At 31.4% G+C, this 19,184-nt stretch overlaps 1 protein-coding gene across 2 annotated transcripts in view; it reads left to right on the forward strand.

Annotated features, from left to right (window-relative positions):
• LOC145268745 (acetylcholine receptor subunit alpha-like) overlaps positions 1-19,184 on the forward strand; it is a 276,701-nt gene that overhangs the window by 172,246 nt on the left and 85,271 nt on the right. For both annotated transcript variants that reach the window (XM_080124349.1, XM_080124341.1), the window contains exon 4: positions 1-480. This exon is cut by the window's left edge and continues 604 nt beyond it. In XM_080124349.1, coding sequence (XP_079980475.1) covers positions 1-480 — 480 coding nt within the window. The remainder of the gene's footprint in view (positions 481-19,184) is intronic.

The following is a 19,184-nucleotide window of genomic DNA, read 5'->3' on the forward strand; positions in this document are numbered from 1 at the left end:
TTGTCCATCATCGTTACAGTTGTCGTTCTGAATGTCCATTTCCGATCGCCGTGGACCCACACAATGAGTCCGTGGGTGCGGCGTGTCTTCCTTAGCATTCTGCCTAAGTTACTCATCATGAGGCGTCCGAACGTGGAGTTCGACAAGTCGTCAAGGTCTTCCGGGCGGACTTGTAATGGTATCGAAATAAAAGACGGCAGTTCGTGTGTGATCACTGGCGGCCGACGAGGCAGCATAGGTGGTGGAGGGAGCGTGGGAGTCAGCACTGGTAGTAAACTCTACCAGCGCATCACCCGCCGAGTCAACGTTGACCAGCAACAACAGCCATGCGCCTTTGGCCGTTTTCCACTTGAAGAACCGATTGTGTCCGAGAATTCGTCCAGCATGAGACAAAGACTTCTCAACGAAGATATTCAGCAAGCTATTGACGGGGTCACCTTCATTGCTGAACATCTGAAGAATGAAGACCAATGCGGTTCGGTAAGTAATCGATGCATTTTTTTACATTTTATGTTATAAAACTTTTTATTTTACTTTTTTTTCAGAATATTAAATCTATCTGCAGACATTTTTGGAATCAATATCGAAAAAAACTTAAAGCGATTAAGAGATTGTTAAATTTACAATTTTATAAGCAAAAGTAAAAGACATTTAAGGTGATTATTTTCCTCACATATGTCTTGTAAATATTCACACAATGTTTTGTTTTAATTTGATGGGGAAGTGGAAAATGTCGCTTGCTAACTTTTCATTTTTTTCAGGAAACCTTTAAAGCGTAAGCACTGTAGTAATTTCCGTTTAATATATTATATGAACAAATTACTTGCATATATATATATATATATATATATATATATATATATATATATATATATATATATATATATATATAATTGAATCCACGCTAAAAATTAATGTTTTATACCATCTGGTAATAATGCAGGAAAAATAAAGATTGAAAAGATCGCAGCCATTTAAAGAAGAGTGAGGCAAATACATATATATTATTATTTCAGTTTGCAAACCAAATTAACATAAATTGTTGAATTGAAATGGGAACAAACCGTGGTACATAGATCATTTGGTAAAATAGACATTAACGATCACTCTCTTAAGAACGCGTTAATAATCCGAACTGACAAGTGTTATATATTCTTCAGTCGAACTATGGCTGCTTTTCAGTTGTCTTGGGCCACGCACGAAGGTAATATATTCATCTCTTACTCGGCCCGTACATATGTTCTATTCACAAATAACAGGATAACCGTTTTAACTTAAAATATATCATTTTTACTATTAACCTTAACTACAATCTCCCTCGACAGGCAACATAAACATTACTATTTATTCGCAGGTTATATGCTTTATTTATTAACATTTATCAGAAACTAATACCATGCTGACAATATTCTCTGATTCCATATCAGAAGCTGACCAATCAGAGATCTTCTACTCCATATGAATACACAGCTGAACCAAATAGCATTATCCTTTAAATATACAATTTTGCATTTGGTAGGTTTTAACTTAAATGTTAAAGTATATTACTGTACAGTAATATCTAAGACAAGGATTTAGCAAAGTAGTTATCGTTAAGACTACTCTATACTGTACATGCCTAACTATAAATAAGTTCTATTCAGAACATCCTTATTAGTTTGATCAACGGCTTTGTATTTTTCGTCCAATTTCTCATTCGACAATACAAACCGTTTTCCACCCAATTGCTCTCTTTTATAATTTATTTATGGACCATAAGGGTTTTATTTCACTATGAAATGTCATTATAATCTTCCTCCGATCTTCTTAGCTGTAGTTGACCTTAAATACACTGCACCATAGTCAACACTGTCATATAAGTATGATATAATAATCACGTGGACACACTTGTTCCAATTAGATCGCCAATGTTAAGTGACCTAAAGATGATTAATACAAATGATACAAATTAAGTTTGGATATATCAGACGTTGCTGTCTGCTTATCACGGCATTGTTTCTAGCTGTTTTAGACTTCATTTTACCAAAATATTCGGTTGGTGAAAAATAATGTTGTTTTTTTGACGTTTAACTATATATATATATATATATGTATATATATATATATATATATATATATATATATATATATATATATATATATATATATATATATATATATATATATACAGTGATGATCATATTTATTGGCACGGTAAAATAAAAGTTAAATTTTGTCTGATAAATTCTAAAAAAGGGATTAAATTAAAGAAAATAACAAAGTATATTATGTATTTTTAATAATTTTGAACAAGGGTTTTTTGCAATTATGTTTGTTGTTCCTTTGTTATTTATTTTTTCTAAAATCCGATTGCTGCATCGGAAATGCCAGTTAAAAATACATAATATACTTTGTTATTTTCTTTAATTTAATCCCTTTTTTAGAATTTATTAGACAAAATTTAACTTTTATTTTACCGTGCCAATAAATATGATCATCACTGTATATATATATATATATATATATATATATATATATATATATATATATATATATATATAAATATATATATATATATATATATATATATATATATATATATATAAACGACATTATTTTTGCACAAACCTAACAGTTAATCAAAACTAATTCATGAGATATGTACTTGGTAATTCCCCAAGCTTGCCATGCAATAGACTGGTATTTAAGAATATCTGTGTCATCGTTATTTATATCTTTATTTAATATTTTACGACTATAACTCATTATCACTGGTGTTTGGATCGGACTCGGTCAGGACATATGGAAAATGTATAAGTAACAACAGAATATCAGTTTCATTAATATATGCTTTTTTAAAATCAATTTTATAAGAATATGAGAAATCAGGTAAAGAAAGATTATGACTATTTCAAATGTCTGTATATGAATATTAAATTGCAACAGAATTTAGTTCCGTTTCAGAATTTTTGAGATAAGGATTTGTAATTCATACTATTTGGACAACTGTTCTCATCGCAGGTGTGATTTTCACAACGCATCGGTTGATGTAACCTCTTACCTTTTTAAGGTGCTTCTTGTCAGATTCGGGAATCTTTCAGTCGAACTTTCGAATCTGAACGGAATTTCAAACAAAATCATGCATTTAATAAACGGGGCTAACATGCTTTCGCTCCGTCAGCCGTAGGTGAATAGAAGTTCTAAGTCATTCATGATTATATTTTTGATCGCCCATACTGAGTATAAACCTACAACCTTCAGAAGAATATCAACTGAATTTTTCCAAGTATTCTAACCATTGTGTATCGGGTCCTTAGGTCACACTTCTGAATATTGAAGGTTCAATCCTTACATTTATAACGTATATCGTGTATATATATATATATATATATATATATATATATATATATATATATATATATGTGTGTGTGTGTGTGTGTGTGTAAAATAATGAAATAAAAAAAGAAGTAGTGTTTAGCAGATATACGTTATGGTAAACTTCAATCTAATATAAATACCTGTATTTATATATAGATAATTTAATCCCCACCGAATAAAAAAGCTCAATACACAATAGAGAGTAGAGATTATTATAAGAGAAAGAAAATTAAAACTGTAAGTTGAAATTTACAATCAAAATTTATTGTTCAAATGAATACCTTCCCCAAAAAATTTACAAACTCCTTATTCCACGGAGTCTCCCAAAAATGCTATTCTTGCTATACTTCTCATCAAAGGACAGAAAGAAATCAGCAAATTATATTTGTAGCAATGCTAGAATTTGCTACAAATAAGAGTACTATTAACTCTCCCCGTACTTAAAATAAACCCTAGGACCCTACAAAAATCATTAAGTTCCGTCACCACTGAGGTCCCTTTCTATGGCCTCAATGAAAACCTATACATCCAAGTTGATGAAGTTTCAATGGGTTTAGCTCTTGGTCCATTGTTCTCTCAATTCATTATGACGAAATTTGAAACTAAACACTTTAATAACATTCTTCAACCATCCAGAGATATCAGGTACGTCGACGATCTACTCTTATTAGGGAAAAATTAAGATCAATTAACAATAATCAATAACGTAATCAAAAATAATTCAGTAATACATTTCTTCACATGAAATAAATATAAATAAAACATTTCCGTTCCACAATATATAAATAAAAGCTTACACCGTAAAAGTAAAAAATCAAGCCTTATTCATTTTAAAATTGAATGTCCCTATAGTTATAAAATGGCCGTGATGAAAAATCTCATCTACCGAGCTAAACGCAATTCATCTACTAACAAAATATTTTATCAGGCACTCCCTGATATTAAACACACCCTTTTAATAAAAAACTTCCCAAATTATATCTTAGATCAATAAATTAAACACACCTAAGCTATCATTACAACTGCCACAACTACTACTACTACTACTACTACTACTACTACTACTACTACTACTACTACTACTACTACTACTATTACTACTACTACTACTACTAACAATAATAATTATAATAGAAATAATAATATTAACCTATATTACTGAATAAAAGTAATAAAATATATCTCTTCTCTACAATTATATAAATGCAACTTTATCTGTGTGTGTGAGTTCGTTCCTTATAGACTCCGAAACGGCTGAACAGATTTTCTTTAAAATTTACAGAACTTTAGTGTCTGGTAGTGATCTTGGTTATTTTTTGTCTCAGAATACCCCCGATAATTACCGATAATCGATAATCGAAATCGTTATTTTAATTTATCTATCATCGATAAAGCCATTTCTTTCATGTCGTTGCTTTGCAGCAATGATAGAACAACGGGTCGTCAAAATTCTACTGTGGGTAAATTGATAGCGTGTTTTGGTCCCCCGATTTATTGGAAATGGACCTATGTTTTCAGCGGCGTCCGTGTGTCCGTGTGTCCGTGCGTTCGTTATTCCGGATAACCGTCCATTAGTTTTTCCTGAAAGTTTGCCACAAATTGTATCTCATTAAATAGATGTGCACAGTAAAATTTTTTTTTTTTTGCGAAACAGGTAAAAAATGATACATATATTGATATATAAATGATATATATACTGACTATATAGTGGTTTTCCACGGTGGTCAACTCAAATATACACGTGTTAAGGCATGAAACTGCACCGTTATCCATTTACGCTAGGATTCAGCGTCCCTAGGGGCTCAAAAGAGATAAAAATGTCCCCAAATAGTTTAAATGACACTTTTTGTTCTATAGCGTTTGATCCATCCATTAGATTTTCCTGAAACTTGGCCAAAATGTGGAGGTCATTGTTCTTAATATAAATTCAGTATGGGTGACCCTGGCAAGATTCTGGTTCGCATCCCTCTGGGACTTTTAGGGCTAAAAACGTGCCTTTTTGGGGCTCTTTTTTCATATTACTCAAAACTTTATATGTATGTGGTTTTCCATGGTGTTGAATTCAAATATTCATGTCTTAAGCAATAACATTTTACCGTTTGCCCATTTTCACTGGGATTCAGCGTCCACCGGAGCTCAAAAAGGGCCGCAAATGCCCCTAAATTGCAAAAATTACACTTTTTACCCCATACATTTTTCCCCATCTATTAGATTTTTCCGAAACTTGGTGAAAATGTGAAGGCAACGTTGGCCCTTTACATTTCTCACATTCGTAATTTCGTCACTATTTTGTGGCGTCATCTCACATGCAGCACCAAAGGTGGACCACTTTTGTTTGTTGTTTTGTATGACGTGTCTGTAAGTTAAAACTCCGTCCGTAATTGTCTTAACTTTCTTTTCAGTAACAGCAAAGAATTTTTTAAGACTTGAAAATTTAGTTGCTTTTATTTATTTATTTATTTTTGTATTAAGTGGTCTAGAGGTTCAAACCGCGCACATAAATTTCTTAATGTTTTTTTTTTTCGTTGACTGGAGAGAAGATTATATAAAATAATTTTATAAAAGAAGCAGTAGGTTCTCTGGGGTGCAATGAAGAATAACATGTGTTGGACTAAGTTACTGCGTAGAGGCATATAAATCCTCCATCCCCGGGCTATTTCACGGATTTCGACGACAATAAAAATATAGGAGTGCGAAATATTCGTTAATCATCATTCAATCCCGGGCAATGTCGGGTCTCCCTCTTAGTCATATATGAACACATGTGGCCAATAATAAAAAAAAAAACAGCTCTAAATTGTGATTTATTCTTTACTAGCTGGGCTATCCGGCGTTGCTAGAAACTGTATAAAACAATTAGAAAAATGAAGTTGATTTTGACCATATCTGTTATTTATGAAATAAAGGACCATTTGATGTCTATGTATCATTTGCTATCTCGAGCAAAAGAATATTTTATTCATCAAAGACGGGTATTATACAGCATATGTCTGAAATAATTGTACCTTCCCTAGGACAGGTAATTTACAGCACGTATATGAAATACATTTATCTTTCTAAGACGAAAAATGTACAACACACATTTAAAATAATCTTACTTATCCTCGAACAGGTAATGTAAATACATATATGAAACAATTTAACGTACACTCGGCAAGTATTGTACAACATATATGAACTAATTTCTCGTCCCACTCACGCGACTATAATTTTAAGAAAAATGAAGTCATTTTTAGAAGACGGATCAATTCTCGAGCAAAGTTATTATTTCAGCACGATCCGTATTCTGCATAACTCAATTCTTTGTTTATTAAATTGTTAGATTAAGTACAGAATAGTTTAAAAATACCCCCTTCCCATATTAAGAATGGCTTTCTAAATACTAAAGTTATTATTTCAGCACAGTCCGTATTCTGTAAAAGTCAGTTTTTTTAATTAAATTGTTAGATGAAAGTACATAATAGTAAAAAAAAAAAAATACCCCCCTCCATATATATTGAATGGCTTTGTAAATAATTATTAGTTCAACACGGTACGTATTCTGTATAAGTCAGCTTTTTATTTATTAAATTGTTAGGTGAAAGTACAGAATAGTTTTAAAAATACCCCCTTCCCCACATTAAGAATTGCTTTCTTAATAATAACTTTGTTATCATTCTGTATATACCAGTTTCTTATTTATTAAATTGTTAGATGAAAGTCCAGAATAGATTTAAAAATTACCTTTTTCTTCCCATATAAGGAATGGCTTTTTAAATATTTAACGTTATACTTTAGCACGATTATTATTCTTTATAAGTTGGTGTTTTATTTACTAAATTGTAAGGTGAACGTATAGAACAGTTAAAAATACCATCCTTTTCAAAAATAAAGAATGGCTTTCTAAATAATAACGAGAGTATTTCAGTACAATCCGAATTCTGTATAAGTTAGTTTCATATTTATTAAATGGTCACGTGCAATTACAGAATAATTACAAAAGTACCCTTCCCTCCCCATATTAAGAATGGCTTTCTAAATAATAACGTTATTATTTCATCACAGTCTATATACCGTATGTCATTGGTTTTATTTATCAAGTGTTATGAAAAAGTACAGAATAGTTAAAAAATAACAATCCTCTCCCCATATTAAGAATTATTAAATTCTTAGGTGAAAGTACAGAATAGTTTAAAAGTACTCTCCTCTCTCCATATTAAAAATGGCTTTCTTAATAATAACGTTATTATTTCAGCGCCATCCGCATTATGCATATGTCAGTTTTTTTTTATTTATTAAATTGTGAGATGAAAGTACAAAATAATTAAAAAACTATCTTCCCATCCCGATATTAAGAATGGCTTTCTAAATTATAACGTTATTATTTAAGCACAGTCCGTATTCTGTATAAGTAAGTTTTTTATTTATTAACTTATGCGGTAATAGTACAAAATTAGTCAAAAGAAAAATACCCTCCCCTACCCATATTAAAAATGGATTTCTAAATAATAACATTATCATTTCAGCATAGTCCTTATTCGGTAAAAATCAGTTTTTTATTTATTAAATTGTTTGGTAAAAGTACAAAATAATAAAGAAAAAATACGCCTCGCCACCCATTTTGCGTATATTAAATTGTTACGTGAAAGAAGAACATAGGAGCTATTACTTTTGGAATGACATCTCATATAGTTGATAACCTCATCTGCCTAGAAGAGCCCCAAAGACAATAAAAAATAGAAGGTATTACTTTTGGAAGGCCTCACGTATAGTTGATATCGTCTCCAGCTCCACAGACAATAAAAATAGTAGCCATTATTTTGGAATGCCTCTCATATAGTTGAAAACTTAACCTATTTAGGAAGATCCATAAACGAAAAAAAGAGGGATAACTTTTGGAATGCCTCTACTATTGTTGATAATGTCATCTACCTAGGAAGCTTCACAAATAAAAAAATAGGAGACATAATTTTAGAATGCCTCTCATATAGCCAATATCGTCAGCTACCGAGGACGCTCTACAAACAATTAATAAAACAGGAGGCTTTACTTTTAGAAAGCCTCTCATAGAGTTGATAACGTTATCTAACTTGGAAGCTGCACAAACAATAAAAAAAATATGAGGCATACATTTTAGAATACCTCTCATATAGTTGATAACTACTTACTTAGGAAGATCCATAAACCATAAAGTGACACGCTGAAGACCAAAAGATCGGTCGAAAACTTGTGCTCTTAAAAACCGTTTTCGTTTTTTTTTTCGAAAGATTTTTGTATTTTTACATGGGAACTGATGATGAATAAATACAGAAAAAATATAAATATTTACATATATATATATATATATATATATATATATATATATATATATATATATATATATATATATATATATATATATATACAATACCGCCAAAATAAAGTCAGCACTTATTATTATTTCAAAAACCACAAATTTAAACCAAATTGATTGTAACTGTTTAAACAACCTATACCTCATTCAATTCGCCTTTTATTCCTCTATAATTTTATGTGTTTATATTTGACTTTTAATTGAAGTATCCTTGTGTTCTCCTCAATTTAAAAAATAGTTTTAAATCGAGAAAGCAAAAAGAAACTCCGCAGCAACGAATGCGCTTAAAACCATTTTAAAAATATCCACCTTTTAGCATGTCTAATCGTAAAATATCCACTTTCTATCTTTTCTAATCGTAATTGTCGTTGTTCCTAAGTTATATAACGTAACATCTAGTCCATATACCTTGATTCTCTCTTAGTGATCATCAGGAGCTCATTAATCTCCATCTTTCTGGTATATTCAATCAAGACATCGGCTGTAGATTGAAATGTGATGATAAAACATTAGGAATGACTGTGCAAAAGCACCAAAACACCGGCAGTGTTCGTGATGCCCCTATATCTCTTCGTCCTAAAGTTACTTCTTACAGGGAAGATAATGTAACTGAGATCCGCAACGTTAAAGACAGATTTGAAACGGTTCCCCAAATCCAACAACAGTGTAATCTTGTTAAAAAATGCTCTTTTTCTACAGTTAAGAATAGATTTGAGGAATTTAATTTGCGAGAATGTGTTCCAAGACGCAAGCCAATGATTTCTGTAAAGAAAAGGAAGCACCGGGTGGACTTTGTCAGATACAATGAAGCCCATGACTCTTCGTATTGGTCGACAGTGATTTTTAGCGATGAAAGCAAGTTCAATAGACTAGGCAGTGTTGGTAAGTAGTACGCCCGTCGAAGAAAGGACGAAGAATATAATCCTAGGTGTACAGTTTCAACGCTGAAAGGTGGTGGATGTTCAGTTTTGGTCTTAGGCATTATTAGTGCCAACGTTCTAGGGCCTATAAGTTGCTTGTAAGGTCGGATTAATTCGACCAAGTACATTAATATGTTGACTTAGCACTTTCTACCCTACTTTGGCCGGAATTTAAATGTACATTTAAATGCACATTAACTGCACACTAGGATGCTTCAATTAAAAATCAAATATGAACAGGTAAAATTAGAGGAATAAAAGGCGAATCAAGTGAGATTATATGTTGTTTAAACAGTTAGAATCAGTTTAGCTTAAATCTGCGTTTTTTTTAAATTACAAGTGCGGACTTTCTTTTTGGCGGCACTGTACATCCAAAGAAATACACGTGGATGAAACATGCATTTCGAACCATGAATATATGTATATATAAATTAAATTAGAATGGCGATGAATAAAATTTACATAAACCCTTTTCGTATCATCAGATTAATAAGGATGGATATGGAAAAAAAGAGGTGGAAAGATCCTCTTTAAGCCATGACATTTCGAAACTAAATGATTTTCATCAGAAGAGGAGAGAAGCCAGCATTATATAAATATAAGGGTATACAAATATAACCGACTTAAGAAAATTTAGATTAGAAATTAAAAAAACTATACTGCATAAAATAATGGGAATTAATGAAGAATAAGAAAATGCCATCGAAAAGTAATACTATGTGAAGGAAAAGATACGTGGTTAGGACGAACATAAGAATGAAAAAAAAAATGAAAATATTCATATAAAATGAATTAAAAAAACATTATACGTAAAGGCAAGATGGATAAAAAAAATTCCAAACAAATTTTCCAAGGTAAACAGTATTTAAGTTAAAATTCAATTCAGGGTTCCTGGGTAAAATAGTCTTAAAAAGTTCCACATATTCGCAATCGATCTAAACAACGCAAATCTGAAGGCACATCAAAAAACAAGCAAAAATGTCAAAAATGATGCAATACATTTTGTAAGAAAAATGCACACTAAAGTTGAGAACATTATAAGAAGCAATTTTAACTAAAAAAACTTCATTATATCGTTTGGAGGAGGCTGTTTAGTTTAAATGCATGTCAAGTCAAGACTGAGTTACAAACATAGTTTATATTAAAAATGAAAGCCACAATGAGATTGCTTGACGAGATGTTCTAAACAACGCCAGTCAGAAGGCTGGAATGTAAAATAAACAAAATATTTAAAAGAAAAAGACAAATGTGTCATAGAAAAAGCAAAACATAGAATACATAGATGAAATATAAAAAAAATAAGGAAATAAAATAACAGATGAGCGAATATAAAAATAAATGAAACAATAAATAAACATATAAAAAATAATATGTTTAATTTAAAACTTTTTCATTTTTAAACCTTTATATTTGTATAATGCCGGCTTTTCTTATATTAAATTCGAAATTCTATGTTGTTTCATACCCTTTTTTATTTTCATCATTTTTTGACCTGATGATAAAATAACGTTCTATGCAACTTTTATTCTTTTTATTTTTATTTATAAATTGCTCGTTTACATCGAGTAGTTAGAAATGTAGGATTGTTATTTGTATTTATACAAAGATTATATGTAAGATCAGACGTGTTTCTCAATATGAAAGGCCGAGGCTACGATACATGTGTAAGTTTTCAGAAGTGTAATAGGGTTATCTTGGATTGAAAAGTTAGTGTTAAGAATAGAGGAATGTCTTTTTAAATTTAGGAAAATACATTGTGAAAGTAAAATTATTGAGGGATTCTGGAAGGAGAGTATCGTTTAAAGTAACATCTAATAGATAATCGTTTAATGTAACGTCCGATGGATTATACTCCTGAGTTTTATCAGTAAAGTTTTAATTTAATAAAAGAAGAGAATACGAAATATATAACTACTATTAAGATTAATATTTATATAACTACTATTAAGATTAGTATTATGCAATTCTCTCACAATGTAGTGTTTTGCAGATGGGCTTTTTGAGGCTGATTAAGTTTCCTTATGCCTGAATTTATTATTATTAGTGTCAGATTTCGCATGGAAAAAATGTCAACAGTGTTTTATTTAGTATAGAATATATGGGGGTATTTAATTTTTTTTTATTTAGTATATATATGGGGGTATTTTAATTTTTTTTATTTAGTATATATATATGGGGGTATTTAAAATATATTTTAAATCTTGCAAAAATTTTTCCTGGTTAGTTCTTAAGTTATTATTATAAGGGAGTTGAAATTAAGTAACTTTTTTCTTCTGAGGAACCTAGATTTCTTGGTGTTTTCATCATTTCGTAAGTTAGACGATTTATTTTAAGAAATGTCTCCTAAACTTTTCTCTTCTTTTTTCTCTATATTTTTTTCTATTTTCTTTTTATACTCAGTTTTCATTTTCAGTCAATGACTGTCTTTCAGTAAAAACAGACGTATACTGTTTCCTAGCGATGTATTTTACGACTGAAACAGACAATAGATTTATTGTAACAACGTATTGTATTTTTATTTAACTAAATTGAATACATTTTTGAATTTGAGGGAAAAAATCACAAAATATTGATTGTTCATAAAGTGATATTTGATTAGTCACAATATATAAATATGTTTGACTTATATTGCTAATCATTGAGCTTAATTTATCTGCAGTTCTTACTAATATTATAGATATTTCAATTACATAATTTTCATATTTATATAATTGAATAGATATATGTTTTCTTGTGACATGCTTAAAGTTGTATACTTGAATTTGACTTTCGAGCCTTTTGTGCGAGATCGTAACTTACTATTACTAAGATCGCCTGCATAAAACGTTAAGCTTCATTAAGGTTTAAATTTCCCTTAATTTCGTGGCGATGAACGGTGACCCTTGGGTTTGTTCCTTTGTAATGGAAACATAGTTGGTTTTGTTGCTGGTTCGAATTCTTCGACCTGCGTTAATCGTCATTCTTTGCACTGATCATTGAGTAAGCATAAAACACTAATGTCTGTAGGTATATAACAGACATTATTAATAATCTGCATGTATAATATTTTGATTGCAGAAATTCACCTCTGGACTAAAGTAGCGTAGGTTTGCAAAAACAGATGTTACATACAAATTTATTCTGTCTAGATTATTAGCCACTACCTTATGTAACTTAAGAACGACATTTTAGACACATTTAGTCATTATAATAAAATCCTACATTTCATCCTAGAAGCAACACTATCACAATCACAACTATGTCTAGAGGAAGTAGTTCCAATTTGTCCCTCTAAATATCAAGTCCTCCTACCACACCCAGTAAACACCGGGAGGAAATATCCACATTATGCATGTATTGTGCTCGCACCCTTCGCAGCTAGATAATAAACTCATAGACATAATATAACCTTTCCCTTTTCTAATTTAAAAATAATAAAATCCAGACTTATTCAACTCATTCTGATTGGCTAGGCTGTGACGATTCCTACATTCCGGATTAACAGTAATCGCAGGCTAAACGAACAATAATATACCATCTAAATATGGCGTCGCAATAATACCTACTTTAATCTCTGAGTAAATTGCTGCGTTCATTTTCTTACATTTTACGTCAATATCAACATCAGTTTTTCTCTCTCTCTTTTCCTCTCTTTTCCTATGACTCTGTATATATTCTTTCCAACTCTGTCTCTCTCGCTCGCTTTTCAGATTTCTTATTATGCGAAAGAAAAACATTACACAGCGATTCCGAAGAAAAAATAACAAACATTTCACGGCATCAACAATATTTACAACAGCCCCCCTCTCTCTCTCTCTTTCTCTCTCTCTGTCTCTCTCTCTCTCTCACACACACACACACACTCAAACACACGCACACTCACTCGCTTTTTATATTTCTTTTTATGCTTTTTATGCCGAAAAACATTTTTCGTCGTGGATACTATCTACAACAGTTTTATTCTCTCTATCTCTCTCTCGCTCGCTCGATTTTTAGATTTCTATTTCTGTCGAAACAAAAACACTCTACGGCGTCAACATTATCTACACCAGTTTTTATTCCCCTACCTCTCTCTCTCTCACTCTCTCTCTCGCTCCACCCTCTCTCTCTCTCTTTCTCTCTCTCTCTCTCTCTCTTTCGCATGTTACATTTCTTTTTATGCCAAACATCATTTTACGGCGTCAACGTTATCTACTATGGCTTTTATTTCTTTTTCCAATTTTGCTCTCTATTTCTCTCGTTCGCTCGCTTTCTCCCCTGCTCGCTTTTTACATTTCATTTTCTGCCGAAATAAAAAAGGAAACATTTGACAGCGTCAACATTATCTACAACAATTTTTATCCCCCCCCCCTCTCTCCATCACTCACAAATATTTTACAGTGTCAACTCTATCTACAAAAGTTTTTTTTATATCCTATCTTCTCTCTCTCTCTCTCTCTCTCTCTCTCTCTCTTCGTATATATTATTTTAAACTATCTTTCTCTTTTTTTCTTTGTCTCTCTCTCTCTCTCTGTCACTCTCTTTCTCTCACTCAAATTATTTCCTTACGGATATTTTCTATAATGAAAACAAAAAGAAGTTTGCCACACTAATTCCTTCATAAATAACTAGCGGGACCTATGGAAATTCCACAGAGGGCTCATTCATATTTAATACATTGATGTTGGCATTCTGTAGATGTTCAGTGTAAATGGAGACGCTGTGATATTATTGTAGCTTTTTTGTTTAAACTGCAAAAGTATTTAGCTAAGTTAGAACAATGATAAAGCCCGGTTGTAAAGTATGCTTAAATATGATTTTTTTAAATTCTTGCAGATTTCGTATATATTATTATAGAGTTAACGTTCTATTGATTTTTATGCTATAAAGTTGCTATTTCAAAAAAAATATATATCTATATGACTTGGGTACATTAGCTTGAATCAAAACCGAAATAAAAACTTATGAAAAAATAGATGTATATATATGTATGTATATATATAAACTTGAGTTTGGGCAGCCGTAGTCGAAACCGAAACCAAAACTTATGAAGAATTCTTGGTAAAATTATTTATGACAAGAAATAGAACAAAACAATTAAACGTCCCGGATGTGTGACACACAAAAGAACACACACGCTATCCTATTGATATATAGATGGCTTTTATCTTTAATGGGAGTGGCGAGGTTTCTATTTACGCAAACTGAGCCACAGCAACGCGTGGCCGGGTACAGCTAGTTGATATATATATATATATATATATATATATATATATATATATATATATATATATATATATATGATAGGCTATCTCTCGCACGACTGTTTAATGTATTGTGTTTTATGTAGATGTTATTTGCTTTTGTTTTGTGATACTTTTTGAATGAAATTAATTATTTATACGAAAGTGCATTTTTACCTAAATGCCAGTTGGGAATAATTTTTTCTTTGACAAATTTGCTACCCTCAAATGGGGATCGGTATATGTATTGTTAAATTATAATTATCCGTTGACAAGTATTTCGTCAATCCATTCAAGAGTATTGCAAACAAATACAAATAATATCTACAAAAAACGTGACACATTCATCAGTCGTGTGAGGTAGCATAATGGTAGAAGTTTACGTTTCTTCCCATGGGGTCTGGATTTCGAATCTCGCTAGATTCAGCCACTTTGATAAGTTGAAGACAACGAAACACGTGTCAGTGGATAATTATATTTTTAAAACAATACATATGCTCTCTCCATTTGGGGGTACTAAATCGGTTAAAGGGGAAATTATTCTCAACTCGCATTTAGGTAAAAATGTACTTTCGTATAAATAATTGAATTCATTCAAAAAGTATTGCAAAAAGAAAACTAACGCGATAAATTCAGCAGTCGTGCTAGATAGTCTAGTGGAAGCTGTTTACGCTTCTTACTATGGGGTTCCATATTCGAATCTGGTAAGATTCTACCACTCTGATGAATCATAGACGACGAATCGCATGTCAGTGGCTAATTATATATATATATATATATATATATATATATTCAAGAAAAGATTAATTTCAGTTTACAAACTAAACAATTCAGTTAAATTGAAGCAAGTATAACTAATAGATGAAAAGGGACTTTTTATTGTAAATTTATTTGTTTTTCTTGTCGAAAAATAAACTTGTAAATTTAATTTTCAGAGTTTAAATTGAAGTTTCTAATATCTATCTTTCTGTATTTTTTCTGCCTGTTTCTAACTGTTTATTGCTCCTATTTACAATACCTCCCCACTGGACAGAGTTAGACACCAGGGTCGTTTTTTAACGTGGAGAAAAGGAACAAAAATAAAAATTGTCTCAGTCGTGAAAGATATCTCCTCCACTGACAGGAACAAAAATTAAAACAGAAATCATTGACAATTTTATATCTATATCATTAATAGCTAGATGAAAGATAATGTTATAAAAATGAACCAAAATGTACATTACATAAAATAAATCCAAGGTAATTTTTGATTCAATTTAAATAACATTTTTATACCTTACTTTCTAAAATTTATAAAAGTGCACTTTGAAGATAAATAAATTTCAAATTGAATCTTGTACCTTTATTTTTAAAGCCTATAGTAAAACATTTTGTTTAACAATTTTCATGCCTTGGCTGAAATGCTTTTCTAACTTGTATCTTATCTTTTAAAGATTATATTTTAAAACTCTCATTCTCTCTAATTCAGTTTGTATTTCTCCTCACACCACAACTCATTTTTGCAACCCCCCTTTGTAATACAGGTCTCAATAATAAGAAAATCTGATTTTTTTTAACAAAAACTTCAAAATAAATTTTTAGATGAAATTTTTAAAACTTTTTCAGAATAGAAAATCTTTAAAATTTAATAAGGAACATATTTCGTATAGGTTTCATTAACGAATATTCAGTACATAATGGGAAAAATAGAGATGAAAATTTCAAAAGGACTGCATAACTGGTTACGGTCAATAGTAATCCTCGCCAGCGAAAGTCTTTGTTATTGTTATTCTATTATTATTATTATTATTATTATTATTATTATTATTATTATTATTATTATTATTATTATTATTATTATTTAAAACATTTTGTGTCCTGCTCTTTCGCGCGAGGACTAATATATATATATATATATATATATATATATATATATATATATATAATATAAAGTTGAATGTGTGTGTATGTGTATGGTCACGAATAGGCTCCTATATGGTTGACTATTTAAAAAAACTGATTACATATAATGCTAGAAGATGTATGGAGACACAGTAATGGTTATGTTTGATCCTGCAGGACGGTTGTTCATTAAAATTGTGGGGTCTGCGTTTGCGCCTGGTCCACAAAGTATGGAAATAAAAAATTTTAAAATTAAAAAATCGTTTTTAATATAGATGTACATAAGAATACTTTGATAAGTATGTTTTAACTTAAATAGGGATGGTATAATAAAATTGTGAGGCCTGCGTTCGCCACTGGCTTCCATAGAATGGAAATAGGCACACACTCTAATAAAGACTTTTCATATCTATCTGCATAAGTATACTTTGATAATTATGTTTCAGTTTGAAGAAATATGGTATAATAAAATTATGGGGTGTTCGTTCGCGCCTGACCTCCATAGAATAGAAATATGTCACAAAGTTTAACAATTTTTTTTTAATATAGATCCACAGAATATTGTGATAAGTGTTTCAGTGTGAACAGGTATGGTATAATAAATTATGGGGCTTATCTATTTTATTTTTACTTTCATCATATTTTGCTTCGGTTTTGATACCCCCGAAGTCGAAGTTATCTTTTTACAACTCTTCCTTTTCATAACTTATCATACTTTAATAAATCAGAGTCCATTTTCTGCAGGCTGTTTTTGAACCCAGTCAACGAAGGATACTTTTGCTAGTATATATATATATATATATATATATATATATATATAGCCATCCACATACAATACTGTTTCGCTGTTTCACAGCTCATCAGTGCGGCTAGACAGGCAACTACATACAACCAAGGATTGAAACCCGACTGTCTGTACGACAGTCAAGGCTCCTAACCATTACGCTATTGGCGGCTGCTGCGCGAGTAGTGAGTTTACCGATGTTTTGACATCGTCCGAAATACCTCCGCTCGATTTGTTTACACAAAGAGCGTCGCTTATATGCTAATGGTAATTCGTGTATCACTTCTCAATATGTCCATCGCAAGATGAGGAGCATTATAGTCATCCACATACAGTACTGTTTCGCTGTTTCACAGCTCATCAGTGCGGCTAGACAGGCAACCTTCTGCAGATGTATCTGGTCAGACGCATGAAGCTTATTTTCGTTTTTTTTACACTTTCAATTTTTCTTTTCTTTTTATTTCCATGCTTTAACTTTTCCGATTACAGCGTTATTTTATATGAATATTCGTGTGAATACGTGCAATGGACAAGTTTTCCTTTCCATTTTTGATGGAGAAAGTATATTTATATTCCCATATATGCGAAGGTTGATTTATATTTTTGAAATGCTATACAATACAACGTTTGTATATATAGACATACACTTGTGCCCGATATTATTCATACCCCTCGGATCTTTGAGATTTCTATAAGAATATTGCTCAAACCAGAAGGTAGACAATATTAAAGGGATTTCAAACAATAAATCAAGCATAAGATTTAATTTAAACTCAACAAATTAATAAATTATGCAAGTTTGAAACATTATACAAAGAAAAACAATAATGGCACTAGTTCAAAATTATTCATACCTTTCTTACTAATAGTCAATAGCATGCCCTTTATTCTTAATAACTGCCTGTAACCGTTTTGGATATTTATCAACAAGGTTTTTACAAGCATCAACACTGATTTTTGACCATTCTTCAATGCAGTAGTTCTCCAAATCCCTCAAATTTCTAGGTTTCCGCTTTTTAACCTCAGTTTTCAATATGTGCCAGAGGTTTTCGATAGGGTTCAGGTCGGGACTCTAGCTAGGCCATTCCAAAACATTAATTTGATTATCCTCAAACCATTTCTTGACTATTTTGGCAGTATGTTTTGGATCATTATCCTGTTGAAGGACCAAGTTTGGTCCTAAATGGAGCTTCTCCGCATCCTTTCTAATGTTTTTCTGGAGTATCTCCAAATATTGCTCCTTCTTCATGGTTCCATCTATCTTGACCAAACTACCTGGACCACTAGCCGAAAAGGAGCCCCAAAACATTAGGCTACCACCACCATGTTTCACCGTGGGTATGGTGTTCTTTGGGTTGTAAGCTTCTCCTTTCTGCCTCCAAACGTAAGAAGCATCCATATGGCCAAACAATTCAATTTTTGTTTCGTCAGTCCACAAAATACTTGAGAAAACGGACTCTGGAGAATTCACATGGGTCCTAGCAAACTTTAGACGTGCTGCAAGGTGTTTTCCGGTGTGCAATGGAGTCCTTCTTGGACTTCTTCCTTTCAGACCATTTTCATGCAGAGTCCTTTGCAATGTTTGCCTTGATATTTTTATGCCAGAAGACTCCAGATTTTCTAAAATGTCCTTAGTAGTGGTGGTTGGATTTGCATTAACACTTCTTACAATATTCCTGGTGGCTCTAGCAGACAGTTTCCTTTTCCTT

This window comes from Euprymna scolopes, chromosome 4 (genome assembly GCF_053919585.1).
Source record: "Euprymna scolopes isolate OS-2025 chromosome 4, ASM5391958v1, whole genome shotgun sequence".
Lineage (NCBI taxonomy): Eukaryota > Metazoa > Mollusca > Cephalopoda > Sepiida > Sepiolidae > Euprymna > Euprymna scolopes.